The 21,511-nt window shown below is 31.7% G+C and overlaps 2 protein-coding genes across 3 annotated transcripts; one reads left to right on the plus strand and one right to left on the minus strand.

Moving 5' to 3' along the window:
• Positions 1 to 6,020: 6,020 nt before the first annotated feature.
• On the plus strand, positions 6,021 to 11,067 carry LOC130800722 (probable enoyl-CoA hydratase 2, mitochondrial). Its single transcript, XM_057664323.1, has 8 exons — positions 6,021 to 6,356; positions 7,364 to 7,533; positions 7,690 to 7,764; positions 8,106 to 8,196; positions 8,285 to 8,336; positions 9,811 to 9,914; positions 9,999 to 10,075; positions 10,557 to 11,067. Exons 1-8 carry the CDS (start codon positions 6,221 to 6,223, stop codon positions 10,731 to 10,733), a joined length of 882 nt encoding a protein of 293 aa, XP_057520306.1. The 5' UTR covers positions 6,021 to 6,220; the 3' UTR covers positions 10,734 to 11,067.
• Positions 11,068 to 15,960: 4,893 nt separating this feature from the next.
• Positions 15,961 to 20,415, minus strand: LOC130800723 (uncharacterized). 2 transcript variants are annotated; one of them, XM_057664325.1, is made up of 6 exons: positions 20,235 to 20,415; positions 17,914 to 18,201; positions 17,299 to 17,509; positions 16,602 to 17,208; positions 16,314 to 16,406; positions 15,961 to 16,215 (listed from the first exon to the last, which is right to left on the minus strand). In XM_057664325.1, the coding sequence occupies exons 2-5, from the start codon at positions 18,187 to 18,189 to the stop codon at positions 16,352 to 16,354; spliced, it is 1,149 nt and encodes a 382-aa protein (XP_057520308.1). In that variant the 5' UTR covers positions 18,190 to 18,201; positions 20,235 to 20,415; the 3' UTR covers positions 15,961 to 16,215; positions 16,314 to 16,351. The 2 variants fall into 2 exon arrangements, with proteins under 2 accessions (XP_057520308.1, XP_057520307.1); XM_057664324.1 differs by having other exon boundaries at positions 15,961 to 16,406.
• Between the last annotated feature and the right edge of the window lie 1,096 nt (positions 20,416 to 21,511).

Raw genomic sequence — 21,511 nt, forward strand, 5'->3', positions numbered from 1 at the left:
TAGTTGCATTGTTTAGAAGGCTGAATATCGTTGAATTTCATATATGTGCCTTGATAGAATATATCCTTTGTTGTTCAGTCTCCTATGTATTTGCTACAAAATAATGTAACAGTCCAAAAACAATTAGTTATTTAAATTTGATTAATTATAATAAATGTAAAATCTTAATACTTATATTTGACTATTACGTGCGAAATATAATTAATTATTTAACTGACTATCATGTATAATAGTCTGAAAATAATTTTACAAAATATTTTCTGAAAAACTTATCTCGCTATCTTTTTGCACATAAAATGATCAACATATAGAATTAATCAAATAAATCAACTAAAAATTCAACGGTTATTTGTGCTAATATTTGAGCTAATAAGCAATTGACCAAATTCAGAATCCACGTGCAAGTAGCAAGATAAATAATCAAAACGGGTCAAATAAATATTATACATGACAACCAGAGTCATAAGTTGATTTTTCCTTAAGACTTTCAAATATGAAGATTTGACCCATTAATCACCGAATCAAACTTTGACTTTTCTTACTTTCAATTAAATAAGCCACGTAACTCTTATTTTTATTTTTAAAAAGGCCAAAAATTACTAATTAAATCCATATTGGGGATTTTCTGAGTATTGATTGGTAGAGAAGCGTCTTACAATTTTTATTTTGTGGATTTATCTAGTTATAATCAAGGGCTTTTTGAGATGGATTTATGCTTTTTCTTGAAAGGTTTGGTCCAATATGGGTCAAATCGTGTTAGTTTTTATATTTGAGATAAGTTAAAAAATTTATATTTATAAGTACAAAAAGGATTAAAAGGTTGTAACTTATGAGAATCGAACTTCTATCATAAGAGTAAAGGGAAACACCCCTTAATCGTCAGGCTAAGGTTTCCATTTAGATCATCGGGTCGGTATTTGGTCAAATGTTTTGAGTCAGCTAAAAATTAAGTCTTGTATTTACATTGATTTTTACAAATCGAGTTTATGTACAAGATCTAATAAATATCAAATTATTGAATTTGTTTTGAACTAAGACAAATCCATGATTATATTATTTATTAATGTATTTTCATCAATTTATGTTGGTCTTCTAATATTGGTAGTATCACTTGTACAAATATCTTTCAACTAGGATTTGGGGTTCACATCTCATCATAATCATTGACAAATTTACAAAGAGACATAAGACGCTATGACCCTACCAAATTTTAAAAATGTTGAAATGATGAAGGGCAAAGAAAAATAATCAAAATCAAAATTAAGCTAGAGTACCCATCCAAGAGAATTCTAAAAAATATATAATAATACAACACAAAATGTAAGAATATTCAACAGTGAACCTACATATATAGGATAGCTATAGAAATAAAGCAGTCTGGTAAAATTTAGGATTTATGTGCAAATTTATTTTATAGATCCTTATAATATAAGTAAAAATAATTAAAATACTAGTATATGATAAAATCTTTCCATTGATTAAAATAATAATGTTTGTTCTTTATTACTTAGTTACTTTTATGTAAAATAATATACATCTGTAATTTAATCAATGTATCAAATAAGTATAAACCCCTCTGATAATATAAAGTCTTATATTATAGATCGCTTTGCAGATGCTAATCAACGGGTGTATAGCTACCGTTAACCATAATTTGACATGCTTGAATTCCTGATTCCAATAAGGCGCTCTTCTTACCAAAAAATTATATTTCTAATCAACTCTATTAAGCCTTTTGAGCTGTAACACTCACCAATCGCCTCACCTATATAGTCTGAATTATTTATTTGATTTTTGTTTCTTTCTTTAACGTAAACGATTCTTTCTACTAGAACATGAATATAATAAGAGTAGTATATATAAATATTATTTCATCCAATTATTTTAATTAATTATTCTAGTCTTCTAGATGAATGCGTTGCTTGGGAATATTTCCATGATACTTTAATAATGTTTGTGTCTTTCTGCAATTAGGTTTTGAATTAATCAATTGGTTAATCTTTTATTATTCATACATTCATCTAGGACGTGAATATGTAATTAATGTTTCGTATAAAGATGTTTATGGTTGGATTCATCCATTTTCAGACTCAGACTTAATAATTTTAAGTTGATTCATATCAGATTTAGATTTTTAGGTTTTGAAATTTTAGATCAAAACTTAAATTTGCCGAGTTTGATGATGGTGTGCGACAGCGAAAGTAAGTTCGATGAACAATAATAAAACAATAAGAAATTCAATGCAAACAATAAAAAATTGACACAAGAGATTTAACGTGGTTCACTATCAATGTGATAGCTACGTCCACCGGCACCGAGATTAAATATTTTCACTATGATCGCAAAGAATTTACAAGATGAATCTCAATCACACTCACAAATTAATTGCTCTCTTGTGATCTCTCTCTATTTGTGAATTATCATATATTAATTCTAAAATGGGAGTTTATATACTAATGCCCAATAAAAGGAAGTTATTTCATAATAAACACAAAGTAACCGTCCCAAAAGACACCTCCCGTGAAAAGAAATCGCCATTTCGCGAGCCGTGTACAACTACGCGAGCCGCGAAATGGAGACAGAACACACTCCGCGCCCCGCGGACTGAGGCAGCAGCTTCTTTGCGCCCCGCGGACCTCCTCTTTGACCCATAATCATCTTCTTCAATGGTGCTTGCTAGTTTGAGTCACCATTAACAACAGATGAGTCTAGGCTCTTGAACGGATCATAAATGAGTCTTAAGTTAATTTTTCAAATTTAAACTCTTTTACTATTTTAAATGTTTCATTAGAGTAATAGATCGGTACTAGAGTAAGTCTGACAGATTTGAAATGTGTCTAGCAACTCTAATAGGATTTTGTACCCATAATCATCCCTAAATGTATATATTTCTATCTCAAAGTCTGAACTTGTGTTTTTTTTAATGTATTTACTATTTATTTTTTTGAGTAAAATAATAATATTTACTATTTATATAATAACAATGATGTCAACTACATTGTCAAGTTAAATTTTTCTTCTTTAATTATTCAACATTAATACTCTAATGAAAATAGAGACACTTGTGCTCGTCCTAAACCCTAAATTTAAAGGATGTTTGATTTGGCAAAATTTATTTTATTCAAAATTGCAAATGATAATCATCTTTCTATAGCTTGGGAATCTTTTTAGAACAGAAAAAAGAAATTAGTTTTCGCACACCCTCATTACAATATAATTTGTTTTAGTGGGATAAATTTAGTGATATTTAATTTAAATGTCGCTACTTTAAATTTCTACTATATATAGAGGTTTTAGTGACATTTATTAGACCCTTTAACAATATAATAAAAAATCACACTAAAACTTTTTACGATATAGGATCTAGTGACATTTCTCACAAATGTCACAATAGACTATAGTAATAATTACATGTCACTAAAGACTAAACAAAGTGTAGCTAAATCACTTTTAGTAGAACTTAAAAAAAACTAATAATTATTATACTAATAATATAAATCAGTGGCATTTATTTAATGCCACAAAATCTAATGTTGCAAAAAGTTAAATTTGTTGTAGTGCTTTTTGATTTAGAGCTTTTTAGTCTAGAAGTGTGAATACATCATAATTAATTTAACTCGTATCTTTTATTACGTGGGGTTTTAATACCATGTTTGCATCCGCACCAATGAATCACTTGGTCCAATGGGGACATGGGGTGGTTGGGGCATTGCTATGTTGAAACTTCACCAATAGACAGCTCTTGCAGCCAACAGGTAGAAGCAGCCAAATTAAAGGTTTCATGCCCTAAATTTCTCGTTTTTAATGGAAAAAGAAATATAAAACAAGAAAAACAAATTAGTCACCTAATGTAAACAACCAGTTGGAAATCAGGCCCATGCATAGGGCCAACATGTTGGCTTAAGGCCCACATTGTGTATGGAGTTGGAAAGGGCTTGAGGCAGTCTTACATTGACATTTTATATTGGCTCAAGTCTCAACCTTTGATCAAATCTCAGGACCCAGTGTAAACAAGAGTGGGCCTCTGGCCCACCTTTCATACAAGAGAGTTGATAGACAAGTCAACTAGTCTTTTTATGTACTAAAAAAAAAAGGAAATTCTATTAGAAAAGAGTAATTAGTTTTATCTTCCCTAGCCTTTCCTTTTCTTAGTTTGCCATGTAATTTAAAAAAATTAATTCACTTTTTATAGGTATATAAAGTTGTAGAAAATGTTTAATATCATCAAGTAAACGTAAACAACATCTTTATTATCGTTAACAAATAGCACACAAGTCATAAATTTATTTTTTATTTGTATTAAAAAAACACATTTAATGTAATGACTTTGTTAAGTAAAAAGATTACTATTGTGAGAAATCGTCTCTCGGTTAGATGACTTTAATATATTGAGTTTATATGCTAATAATTTATGAAGTATTAATTGAACTATATAATTCATTTATAGAGCGTATCTCACTGTGAAACCATCTCATACAAGTATCTGTGATGTAAAAAAAAAGACATCATATGAGAAATAACCGTAGATTGTAAGTTGTAGCTGCCTATCTTATAAAAACCAAATTTGGGCTCACAGCACTTGGTCGGATCCATTCAACCAACTCTCCATCTGTAATTTTATATAAAGCCCGATCCAAATGAAGATGGACTCATCAGAGCTTGTTTAAATCGCAATTAGGAGGTGTTTATTTAGAGTGACTTGAGATATGGAATGAGAATTTATATAAAAAAAATATTTCAAGTTTTTGTTTGTAGATTAAGAACACAAAAACTTGTATGCAGTCGTCTCACGCGTGCGACTAAAAAAATTTTATACTTTTCGAATTCAAGTCTTAAAACACCATTTTAAGACTTAAAAAGTCAAATCTAACACTTAAAACCCCTACTCCAAACCTCAATCTTCATTCTCCAGAGACTTAATTTAATTTTTTAGCTATTGACTTCAAACCCTTAAAACACCTATTCCGCTACTTAATATGCCAATTCTAACTCTTAAAACCCCTACTTCAAATTTTATATTTTACTTATTTATTCCAACCGTAAATTATCCATTTCAAGACTTAAAATGTCTATTTCAATGGTTTTAAGTTTGTCAATTTCAAGACTTAAAATGCCTATTTCAAGGTCCAAAATATCCAATTCAAGCTTTAAGATGACAACTTCAAAATTATAAGCATGACATATAAGTAATCGCATGTATACGACCGTCTCACAGGAGGATTTGCTGGACTAAGAATTTGACTTAAATTTGATCCAAGTCTCTTAAGAAAAATATCTTTAGGGTCAGACCAACTTTTGAAGTTGAGACTTGGTTCCTAAGATGTCTAACATAACAAATAATAAATGAGACTTTTTAATCACAAATATTATCTAAAGTATCATGTTAAAAGTCTCATGGTTCTCATTCCTTTTAAATAAAAATCTATAAATAAACAATCTATAAAATAGCGATTTGTAACATGATTTTGTCAAATTAATCATATAATTTTCATAAATTCTCGTGAGAGATCATCTCTAACTAGGTCCGCCCATGAAGAAAATGTAGAGTGAAAGTAGGCATAAAGCTTTAATAGATTGGGCACAAGAAACATCTCTTAAAGAGATAATCTATCAGGAGACTGGTTGTGCAATTTTTTGTTGGAATTTAATTTAAGTCACTAAGTTCTCTAATCAAGCCCATCCAAATTTTGATATTACTTAATTACTTTTCTAGTTTAGTTTACCTGATAGTTATTAACTCATTTAATTTTTAAGATTGAAATTGTTTTTTACTGAGTATAACTTATTGAAACTAATTTATGTTGGTTGAAACTTCTTTTACTGCTTTAAATTGATTTTTATTGATTAAAACCAATTTTTACAGATTATAACTAAATTTACTAATTATAACTGACTTTTACTGTCTGCAAACAATTTTTATTTATTAGTGCTAATTTTACTTACTTATAACTTTATTTTTTGAGGTGAGCTTTTAATCTCAAATAGATCACAAATTTCTCATCTAACTCCTAGCATCCTATTTTAACCAATCTAAAGGAAAACTTAATACCAAAATATTCCAAAGATGGAAAAAATGAGGGGAGAGATGTTCTTGGATAGGATTAGTGAGTCAGTGAACAGTGAGTCAACACTCAATCGTTTTCTAATCAAAATCCCTAAATACCCAATCTAACTGAAATAATCCTATGGTTGAATTTTACAAATCGTAACTCTACCAATAATGGCAAGATCAATTACGCGATTTTCAAAACCCTTAAACTTGTGTCATCAATGGCGGTTTCAAAGCTTCCGATGTCTTTTGCTTGAATCTGTCTCTGAATCCGTGAAGCTCCGGCGTCACTCCGATTCCGATTCCGGTAATTAATTCATTCTCAACTGAATAATTATAGCTTTTAATTGAACTGTCAACGTTATTGAATCAATGGTCAAATTATATTACATTCTGTTGAATTTGTATGGATTAGCATGTTACTTGTTTTGATTTATAAATGTTCAATGGATTTTACAGAATTTGATTTTTTTTTTGTTGGCTTGTTATTTATCAAGGAATAGTTAAATTATGATCACTTTCTTTTGCATGAATTCATGAGCTGAAACAAGTTATAGGAAGGAAAAAGGTGTACTGATAAACCTAAATTAGGAGCCTTTTAACATGCTTGACTCTGTAAATTGATTACAAAGGTAAGGCAACATACATTCGAATCCTCTTACCTTGCAAAAGCCACCTTAGTGGCATTGGGGTTATGTGTTATTGTTGAAAGCTTTTTGTTGGCATTTTTGTTATGTATTCTTCTTGTTATTGTTGATACTTGAGAGCCTGTTAATAATCAAGTTAGTTACTAATTGTAATTTTGATCACTTGCCAAGTCCATGGTCTTATGAGCTAAAATAACATATAGGGTGGAATATGTTGTACTGATAAAATCAATTTAGGAGCTTTTAACATGTTTGGTTATGTTAGTTGTTAAGTAATCCAAGTAGGTTAATATGTTTGGTTCTAGTTTTATATGGTTCTAATGTAATCCTTCAAGGCTACAAGCAAAATCATCGACAGGGTTTGGAATGTATAAGTAACCCAAACTTACCTCTTGTCTAGTCTTAACAATTTTTGAATTTTCAAAATACTTTTAGAAACCTATTTTAAACATGGTAGAACCGGATAAAAAGGATGTAAGCATAAAGATGCAAGAAATCTGTACATATCAATATACTGTTATGATCCTATGAGGCAACGAAATTAGTGGTTACTTCTACTAGTTGTGAACGCCAACAATAGTATGTCTTCTTATTACTTACAAATGAATCTCTTGGGATCACTGTTATTTCAAGTGATTGTGCTATGGTGTGATCGTTTGGTTTTCAGGGATTTTGGAGCTTAACTTAGATAGGCCAGGTTCTAAAAATGCTATTGGGAAGGACATGCTGAGAGGCTTGCAGCATAATCTTGAAATTATAAACAAAGACCTCTCAGCCAAAGTTCTGATGCTCAGTAGTGCAGTTCCGAAAGTGTTCTGTGCTGGTGCTGACTTAAAGGTGGGTTTAACATTATGCCGGCAGTTGTGCTCTTTCACTGAGCTTTTGCACCAAAAAAGTGTCTGCCATTGTTGCTAGCTTCTCTATCACGTCTCTCCCTTCTTTTTCCCTATCATTTTCTTGAGCGTAGTTATATTCTTTGTTGTGTTTCTGCAGGAACGAAAAGCAATGTCGCCAGATGAGGCCCAGTCCTTTATTAATACTCTTCGATCCACTTTTTCATTCTTGGAGGTTTGTCCTTTGTCGTATTACACGTGCTTTGACTATTTTCCTAGTGGAGTAGAAGAATTGTGTTGCCTTGTAAATAAATATCAGTACTCCACATTTTGTCTAGCATTTTAACTTGACTCTTATCTTCTATGCAAAGGAAAATGCTTTGATTCTAAAATAAAAATAAACTGATGATTGAATGTCTATTTCTTTTGTAAGATAAAACTCCAAAAGTAGCACCTAGCCACTAGGTAGTATTCATCATGATCTTTTCGCTTGCTTGCAAATTTATGTCTTTATTTACAATTTTTCTAGCTTAGATAAAGCGTTGTAATTGCTGAAGAATTCTTAATGGTTCTCAGGTACTTAATATCCCTACTATTGCTGTCATCGAAGGAGCAGCTCTAGGTGGAGGATTGGAAATGGCATTGTCATGTGATCTACGAATATGTGGTGAATGAACTTCCTATTCTTGGGATTATCATAAAAATTTCAACTTCTTATAGCTTCTTGATCTTCATGTTTGAACTCAATTGGCTAGGTGAAGGTGCTGTAATGGGCTTGCCAGAGACTGGACTTGCTATAATACCTGGGTATGTGCTGGATTTTTCTTTCACATAGTATATTCGATTGTGCTCTTATTACACGTATGTATGCATACGTAATATAGTTTTTAGCTTCTAAAAGTTGCTTCACATATGGCAATGAATCTTAGTTAGAAGTCATGTCATAGTAATTTGAGTTCTTATTGTTATTGAATACATCAAACTTTTTTGGTAAATACAAGTTTTCCACTCACCAATACCAAAACTGCTATATACACACAGCACCAAAAACCACATTCCAAGGGGGGATAAGTCAAATAGAAATCATAACCCAAGTAAGGCAAAAAGAAGAAACATTTACAAACTACTAATCCAAGTACTATTCTCTATATTTACATTTTCCTTAGAGTAAACAAAAATCTAACTCTATTCTCCTCTTGAATTTTCTTGATCATCACATCACTTCTGATTACTCTGTTCCCAAATCATCAGATTTCTGCATTTCCACACCCTATAACTGCACTCACTGCTGCAAAGAGGATTTTTCGTCTACACATGGATACCCTGCCTTAAATGCATTTAGCGAGGAGGTTTTTTAAATATGAGAATTTGAAAGAAATATTCAGCCAAGAAAGCACAGCAGATAAACATTCATAACCCAACTGACACTCGAACAAAAGGTGTTCTACTGATTCTGGCTGAGTATGACAGATAGGGCATGTATCCTTGTCAGTTTCAACTTGTTTTGGATGGCCACCCAAAATATGATTCTACAATTTTGAAAGGTAACTCAACACCATATTGCTTTATCCCTACACACTTGAGGATCCTTACCCTGGACGCATTACATACTTCCTTCACAGAGTATGTCCCCAGTCCCCACCCAACTGATGCTCACATTTTGCAACTTAACTCTTGCTTTATACACCTGCTTGAAGTTCCAGCTAACTGAAATTGAAGGCTGGATATTCTCCCAATTATCATCTTTAACGTAGCAACCATGGATTCATCTGACCCACATAGCCTCTTTATCATGCATTAGCTGCCAACCCAATTTCCCCACTGCAGCCAAGTTCCCGTGATCCGAATTCCTCAATCCCAAGCCTTCCTCCTTTTTTGAACTGCTTATTTTATTCCAGACCAGGAGCAACACTGTGCTTTGAGCCAAACCATAGGTATCGTATGCACTATGCACACATCATTTATCATCTTTATAATGGCTTTGGGAAAAATAATTTGTTGTGCCCAATAGGAAGAAATGCTCATCAACTGTGACCTAGCTGCATATGAAAGTTGACCAGCATCTAAGCCTACTTGTCATTTATGCACTACGAATTCCCATTCTTTTACACTTGCCTTCTTTGTTGCCAATGAAATGCCAAGGTATTTAAATGGAAAAACACCTGTAGAAAAACCAGCATTATCACACACATCACTAGATCTTTAGATGTTAAGACACAGGGCTTGTAGAAGATGAGATTCATGGTAATTCATCTTTCTATGTGTATTGTTTGTCTCACAGAGCAGGGGGCGCACAAAGGCTTGCTAGATTAACTGGAATATCTATTGCGAAGGAACTTATATTTACTGGTCGTAAAGTTTGTGGCGCAGAGGCATTATCTCTGGGTATGTTGAATCTAAGACGCCTGTTTTATCAGAAGCATTTCAGTTGATCACTTTTTTAGCATTGAAAAGCCGGATTGAATGCAGGTATCGTTAACTACTGTGTACCTCCTGGTTCAGCATATTCCAAGGCTCTTGAAATTGCAAGGGAGATAAAACTGAAGGTTTCATATTCTTAACATTTTCTCTTTGGAAGACCTTTAGCATTAAATTTTTGCTGTAGTCTCTAGAGTTCCATCAATCAAACAATCTCTTTGTTATCACAAGGATATTTGCATACATCCAATGCACCAAACCCTATTCATCACTGAATGATCTGATTTCTTATGTTTTAGGCTCTTAGTTTAGACATTGTCGGGGTACTTAGTCTAAAATATAGTCATTCAACAACTTAATGCCATTGATCAATACTCGCTCCATTCTTTAATATTTTCCCATTTTCGACCAAAGGGTGCATGTCTGGACCTGTTGCATATTTATAATTAACAAATTACATGATTCATACAACTCGAGCTCTTTTGATTATAAATGTAAAATGTATCATAGTGCTTATAGTGTTTTGGATCTTGATGAAAGTTGATTTGTGAGTTTTCATTAGCCTCACAAGTCGTAAATACTAAATACTGTTAACATTCGTATTAACAGGGTCCAGTGGCAGTGAGAATGGCAAAACGAGCTATTAATGAAGGAGTTGATATGGACATGGCTTCAGCTTTAAGATTGGAAGAAGAGTGCTATGAACAAGTTCTAACTACCAAAGACCGTTTAGAAGGCCTAGCAGCATTCGCTGAGAAGCGTAAACCAAGATACACCGGCGAATAAGAGTAGTGCAGTTAAATCTGCCATCTGGTAGCTTCTTTAGTTGTTATCAACCTTCTTTTCTGTTGATGCAGTTATCATATGAGAGCGAAGTAAGAAACTAGGAAGAAATTGTTCATTGTTGTACATAACCATGCTCAAAGTTCTAATGTACTGTCTGTATGTTACTCTATAGTCTATACTAGTATTCTACAGTTGCATGTCAGTTCTTCATAAGTTCTCTTAACTCAGAATCTCCCAATTGTTGCAAAATGTATTCTACAGTTGCATATCAAAGGAAAAATCAGCTTCTAACAGACCACATTTGTGGAAGAAGGAAGTACTGTGTCTTGCAGAATTTTCCAGTGGTCTACTTGTACCTAGATCAACTACTATTTCTTTCTCCATTGAATCTGTTGCACTTGTATTTAACATGTGTAAACATTTTATAGCAAATTCAATAACACAACAAACGAATAATACTATAAAAGTATATACATAAATATATTGTGGGATTTGATACATTTAAAAAACATTTACTCTTTTATCATGGTGTAATCTATTAACTATTCTTCCTTTTCATCTCTGTTTAGCATCATTTTTTATTTTGAGTTGTCACTTTCAGTTTGCACTATTTTTATTTTTTAATAATGACTTATTACTTTTTTTTAATCTTATGCGTGAATCTAAACTCTCTTTAAATTTCATCATGTAATTTATCTCTCTCCTTATTTATTATTAACTTTTTTTTCCTTCAAAATAATTAACTTTCTCTTTGCTACTATTCTATGGGGTAATTCAAGCGGTTCAACTATAGACCTTGCTAATTCTATCAAAATCTGCCATGTGAAGATAACTTTTTGACTGTTTCTACATGTAGAATATGTTGGATATGATGAAGATGAGATTGTCTAAAAAAACTCACATAAAAGAGAAGAGTAGTATAGTAAATAAATAGTGGCAAACAATGTAGTTCTTTTGGGAAGATCGGAGAGAAACATTAGGGTGTTCTGTAACAAACACCAAAGGGCAAAGGAACATAGAAGTTGGAGGCTTTCAAAATTAGTAATTTCTTTGAATAATAATAACTACAACTTACACCATTGAACATTTGGGTTCCCTAATGCTTAATATCTAAAATTATATAGGCATAAAAATTGTAAAAAACTTATATTATAAGAGTAAAATTGTAAAAAAATGGATGTTATAAGGCTAGACAAATTCAATAAAACCTCATCTAATTATTCTTATGTTTTTTTTGCATTAGTAACCATTTGAGAACAAATTTTATTTGTAAATTAACAAAAAATCAACATAAAGATATGATATAACATGCACTAATACTTAACAATCTGGTTCCTAGTTATCTCAAAATAATAAAAGTTTGTGATTGGATTTCCTAACATGTTGCTTTAAAAGATTTAACAAGTGATGAAAGATGATCAATTCTTTATAAAAGCTTTTTCGGAGAAATATAGTAAATTCAAACATCCTTGTGAATGTATCATATCATAACCTACAACAATGCTAAAGCTTTAGTCTTTAATTGCAAAAAATGGGGTCTGACAACCTAAAAGAATCTGAAGCAACCCATAAGATTGTATGCAACAAGCCTACTTTAGTAATTGCATACAATCTTTTCCATGTTCCCAACAAAATTACCAACAAAAATTGCTCATGAAGTATCTAAACTAGTCCCTTACTCTGCATAAAGAATCAAAGATAGAAAACTTTAGGAATTGCAAATGCATGAAAGTGTAGCTTCCTTTGAGCAATAAAATAAACATGGCTCTCAGCTAAAATTTTGGCTCAAATAAGCTCTTTTTCCCCCCATCTTCTGAACTCTGCAGCATGTAATAATGGCTATCCTCATGCAAACACTAATCTGCTTCCAAGAGTAAGGAATTCTAAACCATAATCTCTATGTGCAAAATAAACATAATCAAAATTCTATCCAAATTGACCAGCAGAACAAGTTAATGATGTGCAAATACTCTATTTAAACCCACACATATACATTGTATATCCCGCTCATAAAAAGTTACGATCAGGGTTTGTGAGAGTTGGATGACTGGCATACCATACCCTTATCAAATAAGACATAAAAAGGTTGCGGCCTATGAGATCTCAGCTCGAGAAGAACCTGCAAATGAAAGTAAAAGACCCAAAATAGGCCATAGACGAGACAAAGCAAAACCAGATAAGACAAAACAACAGACTAATACATATAGTCATATACCAAAGAAAATCAGTTTATACTTTGTGCACTTCAATATCTTTACAATCAAAGTCCTACAACAAAGACCCTGTAACATGTAAGATTCAGCCAAAACTTGCACATATACTACACACTACTACATACATATTCAACAAGTCCTAAGAACATTTTCTACCAAGAAAAATCCAGAGATATACCTAATACAATCCATATTTGCACCAGTAATATCAACGTCCCCAACTTTTCATGCATTCTTCAACTTGTACCAAGAAATACTAGGCTGTCCTGGGCACCTCTTAAGCTTGAATTCAAAGAACAAATTATTGAAAAATCCTCTCTTTTCCTCATAACTAACAACTCTATACAACCCATCATAGATGTAAGTTGTTCTACCAAGTCCTCTCACAACTCTAACATCATTTTTCACCATCATACTATTCATTAAAGCTCTATTACCCCTAATTAGCTTCTGATCTTCATAAATGTCTCCTTGATTTGTCTTAACAATCCCACCTTCACCTGTGTATGTAATCACCTCAGAATCACTCATTTTATCTGAATACCCTTCTTTAGCAACTATACAAGTAGCAATAGATTGTCCATGATACATCATGTAATCAATCCCATGTCGTGATCTACTATGCAATCCTACAATAGTGAGTTCAACTCGGTACTTGAATCGGTCACCCACAATTACACCAGGAACATTACCCAATGATTTACAAGATGTAGAACAGAGTTTCCCTTGTTTTGTTAACTCATACTTAGCTTTAAAATCAATTCTCCTTACATCAACACCTGGTTTCTGGGAAATTTCTTTGCATTTTGCTCTGAACATCTTAAGAGTTTCTAAAACCCTTGGTCTCTCATGCTCATCACCCTTTTTTAAACCTGGGTTTTTAGGTTTTGAACATTTACCAACTTTCATTAATGAAAATGGGGTTTTTCGATGCATTCGTTCATCAGAAAGAAGAGTAGATTTGGGTCTAAACCCATCAAAATTAACCTTATTTTGCACACTTTCACCGCCATTTTTCAAGGTAGAAAATGGGGCTTTCTTGATTTTTACAGCTAAACTTTGTTCAGTTTTAATAGCTGAAGCTTTGCGCCACCATGGGTATGATTCAGGATCTTTTGACGACCATTTCTTAGTAAAAGGTCGTTTCAAAGAGGTTTTTTCAGATAAATCACTTCCATGTGAGAAATCTTGGTGAAAATGCATGTTTGAAAATCACAATCTACAGGAAAATAGAGGGAAACAGGGTTGAATGTAGAATCCACAAAAAATTCCTCCAATTTTTTGTACAGGAAGGAAATTGTAGAAGAGAATGTATTATGATTTGAACGTACGTTCTGAAACTTGAAAGACAGTATTAATTAATATTAATATTTAACAAAATAGGAAGTAATAAACCTTTTGAAGATTTGATGATTTCTGGAATGTTTTTGTTTTGAAAAAATACTGTTTTTCTCTCTTAAATTTATTACATAGAAGCATATTCAATATATACATGTATAATGTAACTGCCTCAAGATAACTGTCTAATAACTGCCTAAAAATAACTGCCTATTGCATAAACTGTCTAATATAATTGCATAATGTATAAACTACTGCTTTCCAATACCTTTCATAGCTTAGAGAAGGAAAGACTAAAGAGTGTTGAGTACTTGAGTGAGAAAAAATGGTAGGAAATGAAGGGAAAGTGAGACTTTTACTATGTAGGGAAAGAAATGTTGAATTTGTGAGTATTAGGCGTATTCGATTTGAAATATTTGGTATTCGAAATTAAAAGTATGATAATTTATACGATTTTTAAAAATTAAATAATTCGAAACGAATATCCATACCATGGTATTTGCAAAATTAGAAATTTGATTTTTCAATTTGTAATTATTTTTTATTTTTTAATCATAAATCTCTATTTATTTTGAAAACCAAATATTGGTATTAATTAGTTGTATATACATATATTTATATATATTTATATTGAAAATCAATTTTCAAATTTTGTTATTTTGTTAATTTTTTTTTACTAATTGGTCTTTATATGGACCTGTCTCATAGTGAGACGATCCCATACAAAACAACAACTAATTAATTATTAATTAATTTAGACTTTTAAAAATCAAACCATATTTCAAAATGATTATTTAAAACTTAAAATATATTTTTGATAAACAATAAGTGTTATATGGGACAAAAACATAAAATTTTGAAATAGAAAAACATATAAATTAAAAAAGAATTTCAAATATCTGATTTTTTAGGATTGAAACCAGATCATAGTTATCACTATTTGAAAAATCAAATATTCAATTGTAAAAAAACGTGTTCTATGGAGAACCTTTTCTTAAGATAAAAATTTTAAAACTTATTTCGAACTTAGCATTGCAATACTTAAAACCTAATTCTCCCTTTATCCTCCATGAAGACACATAGCAATTTATATTCAGATAAACCGCCATATAACATAGTGCTTCATTTCATTGATGAAAAATACAAAACTTTTTTTTTTAAAAAAAAGCTATAAAATAATTTGTTCAATATAAACCGCTAAGTAACGTAACTCCTTGTATATGAACATAAGATGCAAAATTTGTAATTTTAGCATAAATCAATTACATATCTAAACAGCTCATTTCATACGCTTCAAATGCAACAATAATCCATCAATCACACCTTATAAAATCCATACAACAGGCATAAATAAACAAAACTTTATATATACTTAACCAAAGAATCAATTGTTTACACTTTAAGGTTGTCGTCCTCTCTTGTTTGGACCAATAGAGGAGCAGCTCGGCATAAATCCCTCACTGATTGAATTAAGTAATTGTGTCCACGTCGCTATGGTGGTAAACATAATGCAGAGGTAACGGATGAGGTGGAGGAGATACGTGCATAGGTGGAATGAATGAAGATAAAGCATAAGGGGACTAAGAGGTCCAAGTTGGGATGTGCCGGAGGGCAGTGGCTTAAGACAGGTAAAAGCAGCAGCAAATAAATCAACGGTCATACAAGATTCTGGACAGTTTAAGACAAGGGAAGGTCAAAAACCAAAATTAACACTACTAGATCACAGTTTGTTTGTGCTACAATATTTAGCTGCACAAGTTCTCACAAGCAGCAGTACAAAACATGATACTTTGCATAATCATACTAAACTAGAGCTGACTATCCAATATTCCTATCGATCAGAGCTAACCAAAGCACATCAATGTGCGCATTCATAAACTTCTACCACGACACGACTTGCTGGAGAGTTTTTAATATACAACATTAATTACCTGTATTAATCAATAAGAAAAGAAAATAGCCCACAAAAATAAACATGGTGACTTAAAGTCTTGAAGATATAAGCCAATTCAAAAGTTCAGCAAATTACACATCAGAGCAGCACAAGCTGAGTCCTCGCAATGATCATTAGACTACAGAACATGGCGTCTCTTGACTGAGAGGCAACTCACAAACCTGTGTCCTGCAAGAATGGTTCAAAATTAACTTGGAAAAATTGGCAGAAACAGATGCTAAAAACACTGACTAATACACTATGATGTAAAAGATATGTAAAATTGAAAATTCCAATCCAGAAAAGCTATCAGATATCACCCATTTTTTCAGCAAAGATCATAAAATGCATACAAAAAACTGGAATGAGATGTAGATGACTTACTCCGAATTAGTCTTTGCTTGCTTCCTGGACCTTTTCCTCTTTCTATTCTTCTTTTTCACTCCACAAGCTGATGCATTCAAAGAATTTTCATCTGTACATGACAATGTGACAACTGGAAGAGGAACTGCTGCAGAATATGTCTCTTGTACTGGCTTTCCAAATTCCTGCCCGGGTAGAACATGAGCCTGTCCCTCAACCTCAGACACAACACATACAGTATCATTTCCAGCTTGGTCAGTACCTTGTGAAAATGACTCTACCACTGGCTTTCCGAATTCATCCATGGATTGGGCATCGGAATTTCCCTTGGGAACCTCAGACATAATAATCACATTACCCGTTTGAGCAGCACCTTCCGAAACATCATTTTTGCTCACAGACTGCTCCAAAAGGGGAAATGCCACAACACCATTAATCACACCACCAGTTTCAGTTGTACCTTCCCTCTCTCCTTCGCTTGCAGAAATGTGAACGGCAGTTTCCAAATTTGGCTGCAAAGAAGAGATACCAGTATCCACGTTTGCATGGAGGTGTTCATGCACTTGGGAAAATAATTTAGCTTTGGATTTGACAATTTCTGATAGAAGCATTTCTGCTCCAGATCCAACTACACAGTACGCAATATGTCACTATGTGAGCAAAACCAACAGCAATGCACCATAGTCTTATACAAAACAATTAAAGGATGAGAAAATACCCAAAATGGATAAGATAACAGCACGTGCTGCTAACTGCTCAGCCTCTTTCTTGTTTACACTAGGTCCACCAGCATATTTCACACCATTAAAATATGCGGTAGACACGAAAACTGGGATAGGCCCCTCCAACCTAACAGTATCATACTTGGGCCAATCTAGGTTCATCTTTACAGCATATTCATGTAGGATGGACTTGCAAAATACTTTGTCCTGAAACATGGAAAGAACAAGAAACTTGAAGGAGACTTTAAGGAAATCACAAAAACAGAACAAGAAAAACGATAATGACTTCAGAACTTGCAATTAAATCTTTAAATCCTGTACAAAGCAGCTACAAATGAAAATATATATATATATATATATATATATATATATATATATATATATATATATATATATATATATATATATATATATATATATATATATCTCAAAAAAACTTTTGAAACTACCCTAGTTATCAACGAAAGGATGCATTTGAGAAAGCATTAAAAATTTTGATTAAATTGGGCATTCTAACAATTCATGAAGACCAACGCTGGTCAACTGTAAGTATTTAACAAGGGCAAGAAAGCCTAGAGCACAAAACTATATGCACCCATAAACCTAAATACCTGATAAATGGGAGGAAAGCCTCCTTCATTTGTCTTCTTGGATACGGAATCTTTTATTTTCTTAGAGATACCTTCCAAAGCAAGTTTTGCAGCCTCCTGCTCAGCTGCCTTTTTATTTAAACATGTCCTTATAGTTGTATATGTCTCTCCATCAACCTCAACAGAACACCTATATTGTGGCAAATGTTGTACTCCTTCCACATTGGTAGTATGATAGATGGGATACGGAATATTTGATCTTTGCGTGAACTCCTGCAACCGATTCTTGTACGACATCCTTTGGAATACCTACAATAGTGAGAGTCAAAAATTGCTCATGCACAGTAATTGAAAGTGAAAGCCACTAATCACAATGATAATAACTCTCTATACTTTATTAGAGCCCTTCAAACCCAAACCTAAACATGAAAAAATATAGACTTGGAGAAAAAGCTCTCTACCCACTCCCTGCCTAGCTTTGGCTATTAGAAACAATTTTAAAACTAACACATGCATCAATTATTGCACATATTGTCACCTTAGGACTTGGGTGAAATAATAATCTTAAAATTTCTCAAACCAGTATTTTTAACTAAAATCTGTAATGAAACAAAAACCACTAACAGTTATGAATATATAACTACAACCATTTTGGTATACACCAAATCGGAAATAATGGGTAAAGTAGCAAACAAAAGAGCACATACATGAAGAATACAATAAACTAGTGAGATTTGAATTTACAAATTCAAAACCTAATTCTTGAATTTAAAACATATGATTCATGAACAAAAGTATTTCTGACTTTAGGACATTGCTTACAGCACAAATATGATGTACTTCATGGAGTACGTGATCTTTATCTCCAAAGCTCAAGACTGAAAATTGACGGGATAAAAACACTCTTTTAGCAAAGAATCTTTAGAGTTAGTAGTTTATACAAAAGATAACCACGTTAGACCGAGAGACATGGTTTGGAAAACTAAAACACTACCATAAGCAAAAATGCTTGATAACATAATAAAATCCAACTTAAGTGAATACCAAGAGTGTTCAGCTCTGAATGTTTAGTGTTATAAACTGAAGCAAAAACTACCTTACATATATTATACTACTCAAAGACAATTGTAATGTGGACGGCCTTCGTATGTCAAAGCTTTTAAGGTGGAAAACTAGTTCGCCTCAATAGAATTACGCATTCACGGATTTTATTCAAGCTCAGTTATTTACAAGTGCCCACTATTAAATCCACTCCGATAGTCAAATTTACCAAAGGTGAATCCATAACGTCCAAGTCTCGCTACATTGAAGATGAGAAAGCATTGTTCCCATTAGGGGTGCTAATCACGTTAAGCAAGGAGCAAGCAACTCGAAATGGACTTAGCTAAAACATTATGCAAATTAACACGACATAAACACAACTCAAAACAACAATGCATCGTGTTGAGCAAGCTCAAACTCGACTCAACACATTCAGGATAACTAGTTAATATTTTAAACATTACAATTATTACAATGTCTTCAATATTAAATTTTTACTTAGGGTAAACAATAAACTATATTGAGGAAAACGTGGGGAAGATACACCTGTGTTTTCTCAAAAGCTAACTGGAACTTTATTCGAAACCTTAAAGCCATTGTCAATAGCACTTCAACTACTCAGTGTACAAGTTACCAATAAAACTTACATACCTTAATATTTCCAAACAATTATACATTTCCGTAATAGGAGATAAGTAGCTCACATTCTAAACACATAGCATAGGAAAGGATTCAAGATTGTTTAAAAATCAGTTTTGTAAAAAGTTAGTTAAGTTTGTTAGAAGGTTTATTAAGTTTGATGGGAGGTTGTTATAAATGTTAGTTTGGCGGAAAAATGGAATTAAGTAGTTCAATTGTACTATTGTAGTATAAATAAACAGTCTTGTAATGGGATTAGTGTGTGATATTGAATCAAAATTGTATTTTTCCCTTTTCTTTCTTTCTTTGTTTCTCTTCTGTCCCTCTTCTCCCTTGCTAATCTTCTCCTGATTTCTCATTCTTTGTTGATTGACCATCTTACATTAGACATACTTAATCTACTGTTACAATTTCCCTCATTCATGAACTCGTATAGCATTCAAGAATCAGGATAGCTAAAAATCAGAAGAAAAAAAAATACAAATCAAAACGTACAGTAATACTTAAAAACAATCAACTAATTAAATTACAATTTCAATACACATTAAATCACCAAGCTCATTAATTTTAGAGGAGAAATAAGAAAGGATAGATATTGCAAAAATTTGGATTGAATGAAAAAAACCTAGAGATTTCAATAAGCAATAAATTTCAAATGGCACCTGTAAACCGATAGAGAGATCGACGTAAGCGGCGACGGCGACTGCTTGACTAACAACGGCGAAGGGAGGAGGAACAACGGCGGCAAGCTTTGATAAATCGGTGCCGTCTGATGATTTAGTGAAAACCCTAATTTTCTGTTTATAAGATAAGGCAAAATTTGACTATTACGTGTTTGGCAATTGACGGTTTATGCCTGGCTGTTCAATGGTTCGATAGTCTCGTTTAACCAATTATTGTGTTAACTTTTTTTTTTAATTGGTAACTTTTTTAGAGTTATATTTTACCTATAATTTCTCATCAAATGTGGAATTTTATTAAATTTGTATTTATATATATATATATAAATATATATATATATATATATACATATATATATATATATATATATATATATATATATATATATATATATATATATATTTTAAATATCACTTTAAAAATTTATAATTAAAATTATTTAACTTTTAAATTTACGTATCAATTTTGTTTAAACAAATGGACTAACTAGAACATAATAACTATTACGTGTTTGGCAATTGACGGTTTATGCTTGGCTGTTCAATGGTTCGGTTGTCTCGTTTAACCAATTGTTGTGTTAACTTTTTTGTTAATTGGTAACTTTTTTAGTGTTATATTTTTACTATAATTTCTAATCAAATGTGGGATTTTATTAAATTTGTATTAATATACATATATATATATATATATATATATATATATATATATATATATATATATATATATATATATATATATATATATATATATATATATATATATATATATATATATATATATATATATATTAAGTATCACTTTAAAATTTATAATTAAAAATATTTAACTTTTAAATTTAGGTATCAATTTTTTTTAAACAAATGGACTAACAAGAACATAATAACTATTACGTGATTGGCAATTGACGGTTTATGCTTGGTTGTTCAATAGTTCGGTTGTCTCGTTTAACCAATTGTTGTGTTAACTTTTTCTTCTTAATTGGTAACTTTTTTAGTGTTATATTTTTACTATAATTTCTCATCAATTGTGTGATTTTATTAAATTTGTATTAATATATATATATATAAATATATATATATATATATATATATATATATATATATAAATATATATATATATATATTATATATCACTTTAAAAATTTATAATTAAAATTATTTAACTTTTAAATTTACGTATCAATTGTTATTTAAACAAATGGACTAACTAGAACATAATAACTATTACGTGTTTAGCAATTGACGGTTTATGCATGGCT

The sequence above is a fragment of the Amaranthus tricolor genome, chromosome 15 (genome assembly GCF_026212465.1).
Source record: "Amaranthus tricolor cultivar Red isolate AtriRed21 chromosome 15, ASM2621246v1, whole genome shotgun sequence".
Taxonomy (NCBI): domain Eukaryota; kingdom Viridiplantae; phylum Streptophyta; class Magnoliopsida; order Caryophyllales; family Amaranthaceae; genus Amaranthus; species Amaranthus tricolor.

Bases quoted from the DNA above. Each gene is read 5' to 3' on its own strand.
- LOC130800723 (XM_057664325.1), bottom strand. From the start codon at position 18,189: ATGTCGTACAAGAATCGGTTGCAGGAGTTCACGCAAAGATCAAATATT. The intron at 17,510-17,913 runs GTATTTAGGTTT...TCCATGTTTCAG, and splicing joins GCTTTCCTCCCATTTATCAG to GACAAAGTATTTTGCAAGTC. The intron at 16,407-16,601 runs GTAAGTCATCTA...CCATTCTTGCAG, and splicing joins CAAGCAAAGACTAATTCGGA to GACACAGGTTTGTGAGTTGC.
- LOC130800722 (XM_057664323.1), top strand. From the start codon at position 6,221: ATGGCAAGATCAATTACGCGATTTTCAAAACCCTTAAACTTGTGTCAT. The intron at 7,765-8,105 runs GTTTGTCCTTTG...AATGGTTCTCAG, and splicing joins CCACTTTTTCATTCTTGGAG to GTACTTAATATCCCTACTAT. The intron at 10,076-10,556 runs GTTTCATATTCT...TCGTATTAACAG, and splicing joins CAAGGGAGATAAAACTGAAG to GGTCCAGTGGCAGTGAGAAT.